The sequence below is a fragment of the Anastrepha obliqua genome, chromosome 3, assembly GCF_027943255.1.
Source record: "Anastrepha obliqua isolate idAnaObli1 chromosome 3, idAnaObli1_1.0, whole genome shotgun sequence".
In the NCBI taxonomy this organism is placed as follows: Eukaryota; Metazoa; Arthropoda; class Insecta; order Diptera; family Tephritidae; genus Anastrepha; species Anastrepha obliqua.
Window position 1 is genome coordinate 87,874,220 of NC_072894.1, and position 15,834 is coordinate 87,890,053.

The 15,834-nt window shown below is 34.7% G+C and overlaps 1 protein-coding gene across 4 annotated transcripts in view; it reads right to left on the reverse strand.

The window, feature by feature from the left end:
* Positions 1-362: 362 nt before the first annotated feature.
* Positions 363-15,834, reverse strand: part of LOC129240593 (cell adhesion molecule Dscam2) — a 172,515-nt gene continuing 157,043 nt past the window's right edge. For 2 of the 4 annotated variants that reach the window (XM_054876497.1, XM_054876496.1), the window contains exons 29-33: positions 14,802-15,136; positions 14,651-14,723; positions 1,493-1,642; positions 660-828; positions 363-600 (exon numbers count right to left, since the gene is read on the reverse strand). In XM_054876497.1, the coding sequence (XP_054732472.1) occupies positions 453-600; positions 660-828; positions 1,493-1,642; positions 14,651-14,723; positions 14,802-15,136 (875 nt within the window). In that variant the 3' untranslated portion in view covers positions 363-452. Of the gene's footprint in view, positions 601-659; positions 829-1,492; positions 1,994-14,650; positions 14,724-14,801; positions 15,137-15,834 lie in introns of those variants that run through there. The other 2 variants (XM_054876498.1, XM_054876499.1) reach the window with 2 other exon arrangements.

Consider the following 15,834-nt stretch of genomic DNA (forward strand, 5'->3'; position numbering starts at 1 on the left):
TGTTGCATATAGTGTAAATAAGCAATGGGAATTAAAACAAATTGATTTTATTTCCAATCTTTGTTAGAAATTACTAAGTTGTATATAGAGTATATTGAAAACAATGGAGCTGTATAAGTTTTAAATTATCATTGATTTTCCAAGAACTGGGAATACTTATATAGTTTCATAAAGTCGTTAATAAGAAAAATCATAGAATATCGTAGTCAAAAATACCATTACTTTTTCTAATGCCATTTTTACCTACATGTATGCCGATGTGGTAATTATGATCAGCTGCTTTATATACGTGCAAAATTCAGGTTTGTTATATAAGTAAAATTATCTAAAAACTTTTGAGCTTTTTAAATAAACATCACATCTAAACACTTCTTTCAACTTGATTTGCTATTTTTCACATTACGATTTTACATTAGTTACTCATTACTAGAAAGTTTATCAGTTCGTTCCTGTTACACGTTGATTTGAAATGCCTCCCTTTGCAATTTCTGATTGCCTCGTACCCGCGGTGAAGTTTGAGTTTTCGATTTGTCGTTGGAGTCAGAAAAACGCGCCGGGGGATTTATATGATCCTGATAATTTGGTGGATAGTTGGAAATGCTAAATATAGAAGTAAAATATTAATTTTGTGAGAAATACCAACTAATATTACTTTTTACCTAAATGTGGTTTCTTCGTTGTGACTCGAGTAGCCGCTAGAACTGCGTACATGACGTTTGCCACTTGTACCTGATTTTCCACTTTTGCGTGCCACAAATGGTGGTTTAGATTTTCTCGTTAAACTTGTTGGCGTAGTTTCCGATGATGAAGATGTTTCATCTTGGGTATCTATACGGATAAAATACATTATTTAATAAAAACATGCGCGTAATTAGGGGCATCCTTAAATTTGTGAATATAAAAGTATGTATCCTTGGTTGTTTCCCTAATGTTAGTAGAACATAATGGAGCTGGAATAATGCAACAGTTAAGATATTTCGAGGTAGCCCAAGCTCCATTTTAATCCAAAAAGTATACTTATTGTAAATGTAAATTGAGAGGTTGCCCGGTTAATCAATTACTCGATTAATTACGATTTTAATACTTAAGACCAAAAATCTATAAATGATTAAATAATTTAAGAAATATGCAACCAAAAATGATTGGCTTATTTAGGAAGACGGCGGAAATAATTTTAACTATGAACATTTATTCATCTGCTTTTGGAATCAAAATATTTCGAAAAGCAAATAATAAACTCAAAGTTCAAAGGTGCTTTATAACCGCTCATCTTACAATTAGATTAGATTAACATCTTGATATCGTATCAAATAAGATAATCTTTAATTTAGTGATTAGACTTTGATTTCGACCCGAGAAAATACTTGAATATCAATAGGAAACATATAATTCGATACATAATTTAATATTGAAAATTTAACTAAAAATAAAATCAGCAAACAAAGGACACCCCTACTCGACATATAAAAGCCATGTTCGATTTTCTTATTACCACGTTGTGTTCGGTATTTCGCTGAGTTCATGGCGCGGGCAGACACGTCGTTGTCAGACTCGGAGCCTAGTGTGTCATATTCTGTAATTGGTATGTGAAGAGTTAGGATTTTCCTAACTTCGGAATCTGTTGAACCTGGATTGTCCGATTCTAAAAAGTTTAGTGCGATTTGATGGATTTCGATTTTAAATGAAGTTTAATGTTAATGATTGTTAGGTTTATTTTTTATTTCTTATCGCTGTTTAACTAAAAAGTAATATAATAAGGGAGAAGGTAAAAAATTTAAATACAAATTTCATAATCCGTAAGCAAAATCCGCAATACATAAAATAAATTTTTAAATTAAACCTTCACTATATTTCCTTCCCCTTCGGGAATGAATATTAAGCACGCGTATAAAGATGGTCGAAGACTCAAAAGGACCCTTTGGCAGTGGAGGCAATGGAACGTCGTTAAGTGATTTTCATGATGTCATGAATACATTTCAAAAAACGATTTGTGCTTTGAGTATTAGAAGTAAAAAGAAGAGAAATGCCGGTTATCACGGAAATATTATTCAGAAGATATAAATTATGGTAGTTCGTAATAATAAATCGGCAAAAAACTTTGGTTTCGGAAATGGAACTTTGGAATGGAAATTTATATTCTCGAAATCGAAGATCGAAAACTAATCGGTATAAAATAGTGTTTTATTGTCAACAGTGAAAGATGGTGCTTAAGGCGTAATGATGTGGGGGAGCATACCATGCGATCGCATCGTCACATTCCGGTTAATCGACTTAACTATAGACATTTAGAAAACGTTGTGAGTAGTGAATACTACTTTTTGTAAATTTTTTTGATAATCCCCTTTTTCTTATATTATATGCGTAAGACATTTGGAGCTCCTTATTCTTATATTTGACTCTTAAAATAGCCTATTTTTACATCCTTTTCAATATGTAGTAGGATAGATTTACGGTACTTAGCGCTTATAAGTTTTATAAGTATGCTCATATCTTCCTAAATTAAAAAATGCTAAAGAACTGTAATTAGCTCGCGTTCCTGAACCGGAGATTTTGCATTGTGCTTGTCGTTTTAAACCTCCCTCAACTTCAGATCAGCTCATAGCTATGCAACGGAAGCAGAAAGGGAAATCACAATAGCTTAGGAAGCAACTTATCATTCCCAAAAACTGATATGCAGGTTAATTTACTTAAATTGTTCACAAGAACCCTAATCAGCTATGTGAAATAATATAATGAGGGGCACCACCCAGCTAAATGGATTTCATCAGCTCACATTTATTACATAGAAATTTTAAATGCCAAATCCTGGAAAAGCTATTTGAAATCAAACGGTTTTAAGGCTGCGAAACTTATGCCACTATTCAGAAAAACGTCGAGTACGAGCATAATCCCCTTTAAAAATATTAGGTATTTCTCTGAGCCGTTTTGACAATAAGACTTACTTTGCTAGTAGAGATTTGGTTCTTAGAAATGTTACATAAAATTATCCCCTATAATCAACGGTCTAAAGCGATTTAGATTGCTCTAAGGCGATTGCAAGATACTCCAAAACCCAAATTCTACTAGTACACCACCCAGTAAATTCAAGTACCTGTACAGGACAAGCAAAGCGTAGACCATTTCTAAAAGCTTCTCAAACCATTAGCGTTATCGTTATCGTTATCGTTACATGGCGAATTTGGTAGCGTTGCCATATATTGCTCTAGTATCTATGATAGGGATCAGTGCTGTCCGAATGAACGTGTAGTTCGTAGAATTCTAATCTAAAACACACTTATATATATACTTGGTGCCTACACCATTTTATAGCCGAGCATCTCCTCCAATTTGTGGTATGCGTCTTGATGTTTGTCTAAGAAAGAGGCCCCAGTTTTATGTCGCCTTGTTGTTGTTCCACAAATGGAGGGACCTCTGGCAAATATTTTTTATGAGGAGATTTTTCATGGCAAAAATACACTCGGAGGTTTGCCATTGCCTGCCGAGAGGCGACCGCTATTAGAAAATCTTTTTCTTTATTTTGATCTTTCACCGAGATTCGAACCTACGTTCTCTCTGAATTCCGAAGGGTAGTCATGCACCAACCCATTCAGCTACGGCGGTTTGATTAGAAGTAATAATTTTTATGCAATAAAAGGGTTAATAAAGCAACCGTATTTGATTTAGTAACACAATCGGTTCTGATAATTCCAGTGAAGACTGTACTTTGCTTAAATATAAACACGCATCAAAATATACTCAATACAACGGTATTTTGCAGCAGTAAAACTTCAGCACCTGTAATATTGGGCTTGATTTATTGGTTCACTTGAATATATGTAGGGTCAGTTAGCGTATATTATTTGCGTATTAAAGATGTGAAAGGAGATTGTTTTTTAAGGATTCATTGTGTTTGGTCGAAAACTTCTTAATTTTAATAAAATGGGAAAGCAGAAAGGTTTAACAGATCGCTAAAACGGGCAAATGGATATCTTGACCTCAGACGGACTTTCCAATCCAGAAATTGCCAAAAAGATTGGTTGAAAGTCAAATATTGTGGATCATTACGTTAAACAAGGTGCCTCCTATGGTGAGAACTGATTGATCTTAGGATTGCATCAAAATCTACCTTTTCATCAGCAAAAATTAAAGAAATTGCAAATGTTGCCGCCAGCAAATCCACCCCTCGAAGAGTTATTCTAAACGCACCGCATCTGAAGTATAAAAAAAATACAATAAAACCCAAATTTAAATAAATTTCTCAAATAACAATCGCGATGACTGCAAAAAAGTAATAATTAATGACGAGAAGAAGTTAAATCTGAAATTACTATTTCCATTACTTAAGAAAGGTGGAAAGGTACTCGGGTCGACGTCAAAAACGTGAATGTGGTGCTCTTGGAATCATCTTTTAAATAATAAATGTAAAAAAATCCTGTATTTATTATTATTGTTTTGCTATTTGGTTATTGCCTCTATTCAAGTGAACCAATAAATCAGTTTTGCAGCTGCTGAAGTTTTACTGTTGCGAAGTACCGTTAGATGAGGTAATTCCTAAGCAAAACATGGATTTGATTAAAAATTCAGGACAACTGTACCAAGGATGAATGTTAAATACAAATTTCTTCATATGGAAATAAAACAGAAAATTTAACAAAAACAAATTGCATGCCTAAAAATTGTATACCGTTATTAAGAGAGAAAAATAAATATGCAGTTATACTTCTTTCCATCGACGCGTAAACGACTTATGTTTACATTTATTTCAACAGACTCATAACTCGAAAAAAGGCCGGGAAAGACGGCTTCAAAGTTTTCAGTTTACTATTCTACCTAAGTAAAAGGAAAAACATGAAAGCGTAAAAAAAATTAAAAAATACAAAACAATTTAAGAAACATAAAGACATTTTTTATGAAAACAATTCAGAATTAAACGAAAATAAAGACATTTAGTCGCCTGAAAATAAAAAGTAAATAAAATTATAATTTGATTTTGACTTGTCGTTTGTCGCTTCCATCGTGGGAGGTAAGTCTCTATAGATACTGTATTTTGTGTCACATATAAAATTTCAGAGTCGTCAAAAAAATTGCTTTGGCCAATAATTTAATTATATTCTAATAAATGTGATTCCTAAAAAAATCCCTTCTGCTTTAATTGTATGAATTAATAAAATTTTATTGTCAAACTGTTTTTTCTCTCATACACTTTTTCTTTCATTGCCTGCTGAGAGGTGACAGCTATTAGAAACACAGAACCCTGCTGCAAGTAGCTTTGCAGACAACAATTTTTTTGTTTGATTATCCTTACCTAAAAAGTCAAATATTACCCCTATGGAGGAACCGGTTGAAGAGAACTGGCTACTCTTAATAGTCCACGAGAGTCCGCTACGACGACCAGGAGAAGGTAGACGATGCGAGTCAGTTGTTGCAGGATATAAGCATCAACGTTGTACAATCTGACATAAATGAAGTGCTTATAAAGGGTTTTTCAATAAGGGCGGGTAGATGTTGAAATGGAATAAAATGGCGTTTGCTGTGTGGCACGTAGCGCCGTCCTGCTGGAACCACATGTCGTCTAGGTCCATATGGCTCAATATGGGCCATAAGAAATTGAAAGGGCCACCACGTCTTCCGAAAAATGGGCGCAATGCGCGCAACGTTTGCGTTAATGAACACTCATTTTGATAATAAAGTTTTATCATTTGAACGTGCTGTTCAATCGTGTAACTTGCCATGATGATTTGGCATAAACAACTGAATAATAAACAAAAGATTTGACAGATGTCACCAAAACAAAATGGCGGCCACAGGGCGCCAAAATCGACCCGCGCCAATTGAAAAACCCTTTAGATTAAGCTGAAGGGCTCCAGATGTATGTTCTAACAGATAATATATCAATTCTAAACCATATCAGGTAATGTTCTTAAGAAAAAGTTCCCACCATTATGGAGAGATTAGAACCAAGATCAGAAAGATGTTTAACGGTTGGTACAGGACAAAAATGGCAACATAAAAGAAAAGCTAAGATCGAGTCTTGGAAACCGTACTGTTCTTCAATAGAATACGGAGCCTCCATAAAGTACATGCAAGTCCATATTTCGATATAAAGGAGAATGGAATTTGGACAGCTACAGCTGGAAAATTGCTAGAATTCTTATGAAACCCTCCATCAGATACCAACAATGGAACGCCTAAACGGGCCCATTCTATTAACGCAAATTGAATTCTACTCATAATGCTACAGAAACTTCAAAAATTATAGTTTAGCAGCTAAGAATTTTCTTCAAAGTCTTCAAACACCATCGAATTGCTGAGCGTTCTTCATCGGACAGAGCGATGTAGAGCGGGTGAGCAGAAGCAAAGCGAAGATAAATAAAGAATATAAAATACAAACGCGTAAAGATTATTCCCCAAATTGTTCGATTAATTCAAATTATCACAAGTTTACATATCATATTTATAATATAATGTGGAGGAAATTGGTTTACTTTTATTTACTGATATCTGATTTTGTCGACCAGTGGCAGCAGCGGCGGCAAAATTAAAAATAAATCAAATCACCTTGGTTGTGCGCAACCGTATATATTGCAGCGTGTTTTAATTTTGACAGGGAACTTTTCGTGAAGTGAAGTTCGCTCAGCCATTTGATTACGCTTAAACTATAACTCCTGTTCTACAAGGTTGAAGAAGAGTCTACGTTGCCTTCTTACAAAAGAATAGAAGAAGAATTTGCATGGGAAAGCAAAATATTTCGGACAGCCTGCCCATATTGCCCTTCATGAGCTCGTAAGAACAACAGGTAAATCACTTCAACATACAAAGAGCTGTCAATATTATACAAATCGAGGCAACCACTTCACCCGGTGTAAAAGAAGGAGTAAACTATCCAATATGATTGTGATCCAGTAATGTCCAGGAACAATAGTTACACAAATAACCAGGGATCCAGTGGAAATAACTATTCTTATACATGCGAAGAGATAAGAAATATATGAGATACTCTCATGGCATTCTCTAGAATTCAGAAAAATCCGGGAGAATAGCGAGCGTAAACTGCAATTTACAAGAAAGACCGATTGAAATTTGTGAAGCTAAACGGTCAAATAAGAGATTCTTTCAGGCATACACGATTATGGGACATTGGTCACTTGGCAATCAACCAGTTAAACAGCAGTAGACAAGTGTGACAGGATATAGAATATGTTTGCTGTGAGTGTATAAAACGTAGCCGCCGTCCCCGGGAGGGCATGATAATTAATTAAATTTAAAATCTACGCTAAATCTTAAATCTCTTAAAAGCCTAATCTCAAAGGTTTATTGCCTTTTGACATTTTTGAACACAATGTTTTACTGAATATTGAATGTGGTACTCGATCTCAACTGGTGTAAATTTTAATAACTAACTTATCTTACTTGTAAAATTATACAATGGTAAAATTAGCTTCCTGTCCAACTCAAAGTTGCTGCAAGTTCGAGGGCAGTAAGGTCCTGACACATAAGGTACAGCTCGTACAATGCACAGTATCCCAAATATTGTGTTCAAATTTGAAGTCGAACGGGGATTAATTGATGAGGTCATGGGTATTTGAGCGTCCGTTACTCTGAACTTGGCTTTTGTTACCTGCTCGACTTTAAAGCGTTTTTCTGAAACTTGTTAGTTTTCAGTTGATAATTATTAATCTTATATTAAGTGGAAAAGTGAAAAAAATCTTCCTCGAGAAATATCTCCTGTAACAACTGCATTTTCTTTTTTTTTTTGTTTGAGATTCTACTGTTACATGTTATGATGTACACCGAAAAGCAACTTTTTTCGAGGCGCCTCCGCAGATTCGCTGTCACTCGCTCAATTTTCAATATTTTAGAATGAAAATGTATGAAATTATTGTTCAATAGTTGCGTTTTTATATGTAAAAAAAAAATCTTAATACCTTGCCTTTTCCCCGAATTAAGCTTACGCTTTACTTACCTTTCGCCTATCTGGATGTATGAGGGTTACTATTTTTATTTCTAGTCTAACGATGGAGAAATGAACATCGGTGGTTGAAAACGATTTTATTGCTTTCAAAATATTCTTCGATATTTCCTGGCCCAACTGGTTTTGGGCGACCTTTCCAGAATTCCTCAGAGGGTAAAAAACTACCACGAAACAATTATTTGTACCAGTATTATACCGTGCTAGATAATGGTGCTTGCTCCCTCATACTCATTTTAGTTCATCGATGCATTCTTGTATTGTTAATCCGCGGCGAAAATTGTGAAAAATCATTGTACGAAAATGTTAATGCTTTAATTCCATTTTTGCCGAGATAATTTTAAAGCTCACAAATAAAAACATTTCAGTGCGGTGATGGCAAAATATGTCAAGCTTTCCAATGAAACGTCAGATGACGCCTGACAACACTAGAGGTGCCCAAGGCCAGAAATGTAAATAGCTATCTCCGTATTTAATTACTCTTACTCCTACATCACATACATATGTACTTACCTTCTCTGCTACTTTCTATCTTTCTATAAAAATAATTCAATTTAATTAGTAGGCAAGTTATGAACATTCTTCCAAAGTTGAATGAATATACGGTAGTGGAGGACATGCATACACGTGGCTACAACTTCCGGCGAAGCAGAATTTTTTGCAAAACACAAAAGTACGAGGAACGTTCTGACAATGTCCGATCCACAGAATTTATTTAACAACTGCAAAGCCTTCAAAAACAATAGGGCCCTTGCGAGGCAGTTTAAAATTTCTAAGGGTCTTATCCGCCGATTTGTCCATGAAGATCTTCGGTATAAATCCTACGTTATGCTCAGAAGATAGTGTGTGTTAGAGCAAACACGAGAACACCGAGTTATCTAATCACATCACCTTCTAAACAAAATTAAACATCCTCAAGCGTCTGTTTATGGTTTTTTCTGGCTTTAAAAATTGTGGCCAAGACCAAAAGACCAACAGTAGAAATGACAGATGGCTATGTTCTTTAGGATTGGAAGGTTCCTGTTGTCATGCACACCAAATTGCAGCCACTGTTACTGTTTCAGGTGTTGTGAGCAACAAAGGCCATGCCACCACACTTCTTTACTAAAACATTTCCAGTGAATTCTGCTGTATATATTGAGGTTTTAGAGACAGTAATGAAACCCTGGATTGATACTGTACGCGGCGACAGCATATACATCTTCCAGCAACACTCTGCTCCTCCACCCAAAGCGGTGATGACACAAGATTGGATGGCTGAAAATTTCCATGGCCACATAACACCGAACTTATGGCCGCCTAACTCTCTAGACCATTATCCCCCATATTACTTCGTATGCGTATGCGTAGCGTGAACCTAATAGGCCTCCTCACCATATCTCCTCTGAAGGCTGCAATTAATACCGTTATGACCAATATGAACAATCGTTTCCGAACGATAATGGAATAACATAATAAGTTAATGTTGTGTAGAAAAATTGTGAAGTTACATAAAATTTGTTCAAAATAAAAGCTAATTACAAGTTTCCTCTATTCTTATTATTCCTAGTTATTCCAATAGTTTAGGCAGCCCCTGACTAATTCAGTGAATTTTTATTTACAACCACAATTTCAACAAAATTATTAAGCCAAAGTCTTCTATTTCAAGTCTCTCTTCAAGAAAGTAAAAAATTCATTTAAAGTATATTATATGAAGTGTCAAAAATCTGTTACGAAAACCATATGACTTATAAAAATTGCTTTTTCCGAAACATCATGCCACAAAATCCAATCGAATTATACACTTTTAGAAAAAAGAAACGTTTGTCCTGCCTATCCGGTGAAGCCTTAGGCACAGTGAAATCTACCCAAATGTCGGAAAAAATTATCTAAGTGCATTGGTCTATTAAAGAAAGTAGATGACAGAAAATGCCTGATATTTTTTAACACTATCAAAACTTCTTGATCAGCCAAAAATATAGAACAAGAACCTACTGCGTTGCTTCATATAAGAACAGTACCTCCGGTATACGATTCGCTTTTATCGCTAAGTAGCCATAAATATACGGTCACTCACAAATTATTTGAGATTTTTTGTAAAGTGTTCTATATTTCATAATATTTCGTGAAAATGGAAAAAAGAGTATGCTGATATCTTATTTATTTTGTTTTATGTAATTATATATTAATTATTTATATATAGGTAATTATTAATATAAAATACAAAAAAGAGTCCACTAATTTCATTGTAATGTAAAAAACAAAAAAACATAAAAAAATTCACGCCACAGCTTACATGATGCAGTTAAAAAAGAGCAATTATTTATTTCTAATTTATTAAATTTTAAGCTGTTTATTACTTTTTTGAGTATCCTTTATTATTAATTTAATCAATCAGTATTTCTGACTAATTTGTTCCACTCTTAAAGGATACTTGATTCTTTTAATATCAGATTTGTTATGGATGTAATATTTTCTTATATTTGTCTTCAAAACCGACCACCAATTTCGATGATGTTGAAATCCGATGATTGTGCAGGGGTTTCAACAATGTGGGGACCATGTTTGTATTATTTGTGACTTGAACGTAGGGTCTTCACCTTGATAAAAGCGAGAGTCATCTTCAATTTGGAATCTTCTAGCGCTTTCAACCAAATTTTCTTGCATAAGTTTTAAATAAACATATTTGTTCATAGTTCCGTCTATGCAGGTCAAATTTTCTACTCTATTTGCATGCATGCCCAGCCCATAATGATGCCACCGATGTGTTTTATAGTAGCTCGTAAATTTTGGGGTTTGAGCTCCGTATTGCATCTGGTCCAACAAAATGAATTAGATGGTCACGCGCAAACTGCAATCTCTTACTTAAATTCCTTGCTCTTACGAAAGGTTTTTTACGAGCAATTTTATAATTGAAATTTGCTTCCCTTAGTATTTTACGAACAGTTTCTGAATGGCAAGTCTTACCTAAATCCTTTTGGTAATTTCAATTAACTCTGGAGCGCTTGTTGCTGAATTTTTCTTCACTTGGCGCACTCACCACTGACACTCTTTCTCTGTGAAAGTTTTATTTGAAGCCTGTGGTCTCTTATTTACTGTTGACGAACTTAAATGCACAATTGAAGCAAGCCTTCTTTGAAATGATCCAAAACTAACTCTCGATTTTCTATCGAGGCCAATCGTTAAAAAAAAAAACAAACGTACATAAAATTTAATATTGCTTACTAAAAATACAATTTGGTTTGTTGAAACTCGCGCCGGAAAGATCAGTACTTGTAACTGTATCATTTAAGATGTGGCGTAAATTCTCTGCACATTTTTCTGTTATTTTATTTTACATTACAATGAAATGAGTGGCCACTATTTTGTATTTTGTTAAGAAATAGATAAGATGTCTGCAACAAAGTAATAAACACCTTAAAATTTAATAAATTAGAAATATATAGTTGCTCTTTTTTAACTGCATCATGTAAGCTGTGGCGTGACTTTTTTATGTTTTTTTGTCTCTTACATTAGAATGAAATGAGTGGACACTATTTTGTATTTTATGTTGAGAAATAGATAAGATGTCTGCATACTCTGTTTTCCCATTTTCTCAAAATATTATAAAATATAGAACATTTTACAAAAAAATCGTATCTGTATCAAATAGGGTGCGAGTGACTGTATTTCTATTGTGATGTTAATTCACATAGTCATCTTGAAGGTTGATCCTAATTTTTAATTTCTATAGTTGTATTTTATATAGGGCCCGCCATCTATCGTTACGGATTTGAACTAGGTATTATTTGAAGAATGGTAATACTTAGCTGTCATCTGATTTGACAGAAAATTAGTTTTATTCTTCCGCTGAACGAAAATGGTTGTGTATACGCTCAAAGAACGCTGGGAAATATTGCGACATTACTTTGAAAATCATGGTAATGTTGCAGAATGTGTACGAAAATTACGTACGGCAATGGGAAGAAGAAAAGCACCGAATGAAGCGTATGTGCGTTACTTTGCGAAAAAAGTAAGAGAAACTGGGTCTGATATCGTTTGGCTGCCTCGGAGCTGCGATTTGACGCCGTTGGATTATTATCTTTGGGGTGCCGTCAAAGACCAGTGTTATGCCAACAAACCAGCAACAATTGATGTACTGAAGCCCAACATACGCGATGTCATAGCTGAAATACAGCCGTATACAATCGAAAATGTGTTGAAAAATTGGACCGATCGTATGGGATGGTGCATGGTTAGTCGAGGCAGCCATATGAATGAAGTTGTGTCCCCTCATTAACCGGAAGGATTGTACTTCAAAATAAAAAAAATAGTTTGGAAAAATATTGAGTAGATTCTTTTTTATAGCATTTTTAATTCCGTAAAGTTATATGGCGGACCCTATAGATGGTGAACATGACGGTGCTTAACTTTAACTACTGCAGGTAGTTCCTCATTGGTCTGTTTGCATTATAACTCGCGTTTCCTCACTCTCTGCTGTGAATTACACTGAGCGCACGCCTGCTTGTATAGCTATTGTTAGCGATGCTGTTAAATTTTATGTCATGATATTCGCTAGTTACAGATGGGGTTTAGTTGACTGGGCATTTGAAAGCATTATTTTTTATCTGTAAGATATCGTCTGACAAGAGCTACGTTGAGCATTCATCATCATCATTAGCACTACAGACTTGTGCAGACCGAAATAATGGGATTGCGGATTTGCGACAATGAATACTGGTATAAGGTTGTTAGCCTTAGGCTCAGTTCCTTCTAGGAGAGCCAGATCGCCCACTTCTTTTGTTCTCTTTCCTTCCACTGCGGTTTCCCACTTTGTGAGGTACCCGGACTCGGATTGGGTTAGAAACATTCAAGTTGGGAGATTGATAGTAAGAAGTGATCTACATCATGTCTCAAGATCAGTATTCAAGTGGCAAATTACTGCTCTTTGTGAAACAACCGATATTGCAAGACCGTAATTTTCTATCGAGGGCTATACCATGTTCTAACGCTCCTATCTAATGACTCTGTTCCTAGTGAAGATAGATTCCCGTCTATATTGCTTAAATGAAGGGTAAAGCCCTTATCAATTGTCTTCAAAGAAATTACAAGGTGAGTTCTTGAAAAAATGGAAAGGATCTCTCTGACAGAGCTCAATTTGTGAGCATAAAAACTACCAATACGGGTTATAGATGTTTCTTCAGGAGGGCAGTGAAAATATTTCGCAGTGTAAAATTATCTGCTCGCGATCGACTTCAGGATGGTTTATCCAAGTTGAAGACTCGCACTACGTCTAAATTGTTTGCCCACTAATGCCGACAAATGCGGGTATATGTCCTTTAGTAGACGATTGGCCACTCGCCTCTCTCACGTATTTACGACAAAAAAGATTAGTGTATTTTATTCAATTTATAAATGAGCTTTTCCAAACAGGTGGACTTTGTGGTTGCCAAATCTAGGTCGATGCGTGGATTTTTAATAAGAACCTTATCTGAGCATTCAAAATCTATTCTCTTCTTTTGTCAGCTTCTACCTGCAATATTGCAGCATTATTTAGAATCCTCTCTACACCAGGATATATACCTAAACGTTATAGCAGATAAGCTATTTACTGGCTGTTTAGTAAGATGCCCACTTATAAAAGTAGATGCTTCCCACCCAACTTTAGAAATGCGTAGGCAAATTTGTTTCATAATATTTATTAGAGACGTGTAAAAACTAATTGATGTTTCATTTCATTAAAGAAATAAACAAATGAAAAAACCATAACCACCGGCTTAAGCAGCAAAACGAAAAAGGAAAGACAAAATTTCGGGTATTTCGGAATTTTTACTTTTTGTGCTCTGAAATTTATCATAATTCATACTACATATGTATAAAAATTTAAGTATCTCACGAAAAGAGCGAAAAAAGTCTCACTTTTGATGTTGAACAAAATCAACCACACTTCATTTACTGTTCTTTCATTTCCCCTGTTCTTATTGTTCTCAGAAATAAGACTATAGTTTATGAACTTATAATAAATACTTAAATTGTGGGAACTTACTTAACATTGTGCTAATTAAGTTAGGGTTATATTGTATATATCTCCTATAAAAAATACTTCCCAAATTTTTTAAAATTTATTTTGCTACACAATAGTGACGGTTTTTTAGAAGCAATGTATATTATGATATTTATCATAGATGACGTATTTGTTGCGATACGCCGGAGCTCTTGATGTCCAATTTACATCCTACTGACGCGAAATATAGTAATGAACCATATCCATAAAAGTCTCACCATTTCGGTAGCATTTTCATAATTTCTATGAATTGAGAGTCCATGCTCTTCATACCTCAACCTCAATAATCCCATATAATGGATGTCCAACTGTAATAAGGTATTTAATACTACCAGAAATGTTGGTAATTTAATATATGTAACATCTACCGCATTTATGTAAACAGAATTTATTTATGTACCTATTTTTAGACGGAAAAGGTCATGTACTCGTATTTATGTGCAGTTAAAATCATAATTGGGCTTGTCAAAGCGATGGTAATGGATTAATTGGTGACAGTGGTTATTGAGGCGATGTTTAATGAATATGATATTTTTAAAATTTTAGTTCATGCATAATACGATTCCAAATTCACATTAGTTTTGTTCTCAAATTAAGTTAAATTTATGACTAATCATAAACAAAAGAAAGAAAACCAAATATTCCTAGTATAGTATAGTATTCTATTAACGAATACACACCTTGACTTTCCGAATGAGGATCACGTAAACGTCCCACTTTTCGGCGCACTTTCGTATACTCTGGTTCCTTGGACTATAAAATTTAATTAAAAATCAAATATGAGGTCGAGAAGTCATGAATCACGCGTAATAAATTTAAAATGTTACTCACATGATAGCTCTCGGGCTTCACGTCATGATACACGAATGAGCCACGTACTGAGTGATATGGTCCACTGTATACATTACCGCTATAGGAGCTTTCACTATATGTTTGTTTATTCAGTTGAAATGTAGCATAAGGGCAAATGTCCTCTATGTATTCATTCCCTTCGGCCTTCCCAAAGCTGCCCGAGTCATTGGAATGGGAACCACGAGGTGGTCCACCACCGGGGTTGCAGCGCACGGCCAAGTATTGCTGATCGCGATTTTGCTTATTTTGCAAATTGGTCAAAGATGGAGATTCGGACATTGAAGAAGAGGCTAATCGTGCTTGATTGTCGATTTCTGCAAATAGAGGATAAACGAACTATAATACACTGAAAATCAATTTTATGTATGGTGCAAACAAAGGCACATTGAACAGGTAGTAGAGAGCAAAAACAACAAGAACAATGTATTTTTTTTTGTTTGTTTTTGAATACAAAAATCTATAAACAAAAATTCGCAGTTTAAAGTAATTTAAATAAAATTTGGCTTTGAAACCAAATAAATAGAAAAAAATTAAATCAAGCACTCTACTACAACTATCTGTTCAAGGTGTTTTGGTACAAACTGAAAAAAAGGAAATTGTAATGTATCTATGTAATTCAAATTTTGATTCAATTAAATTTTTACTCATATAATTAACTAGTGCTGCTTATTATATAATAATTCCAACACTTTGTAGTTGTAACCAATTAGTATAGGTAGAAAGCTATATGCCTTAGAGCGAAAATGAGATGCCTGAATGAGGGAGAATATTTTTTAACCTTCATTCTATGCAAGGATTTTACACCATAGGGAATTGAGTTTCCTCCTGACCGTTTGAGATGGAACTAACAAACATAATATGCAGCTAATTGACCCTTACACCCTTTTTGGGTGTTTGGCCGAGCTTCTTCGCCTATTTGAGACGTGCGTATTGATGTTGAATGGAGGGGCCTACAGTTTTAAGCCGACTCCGGACGGCAGATATTTTTTTTCATTACGAGCGTTTCCATGGC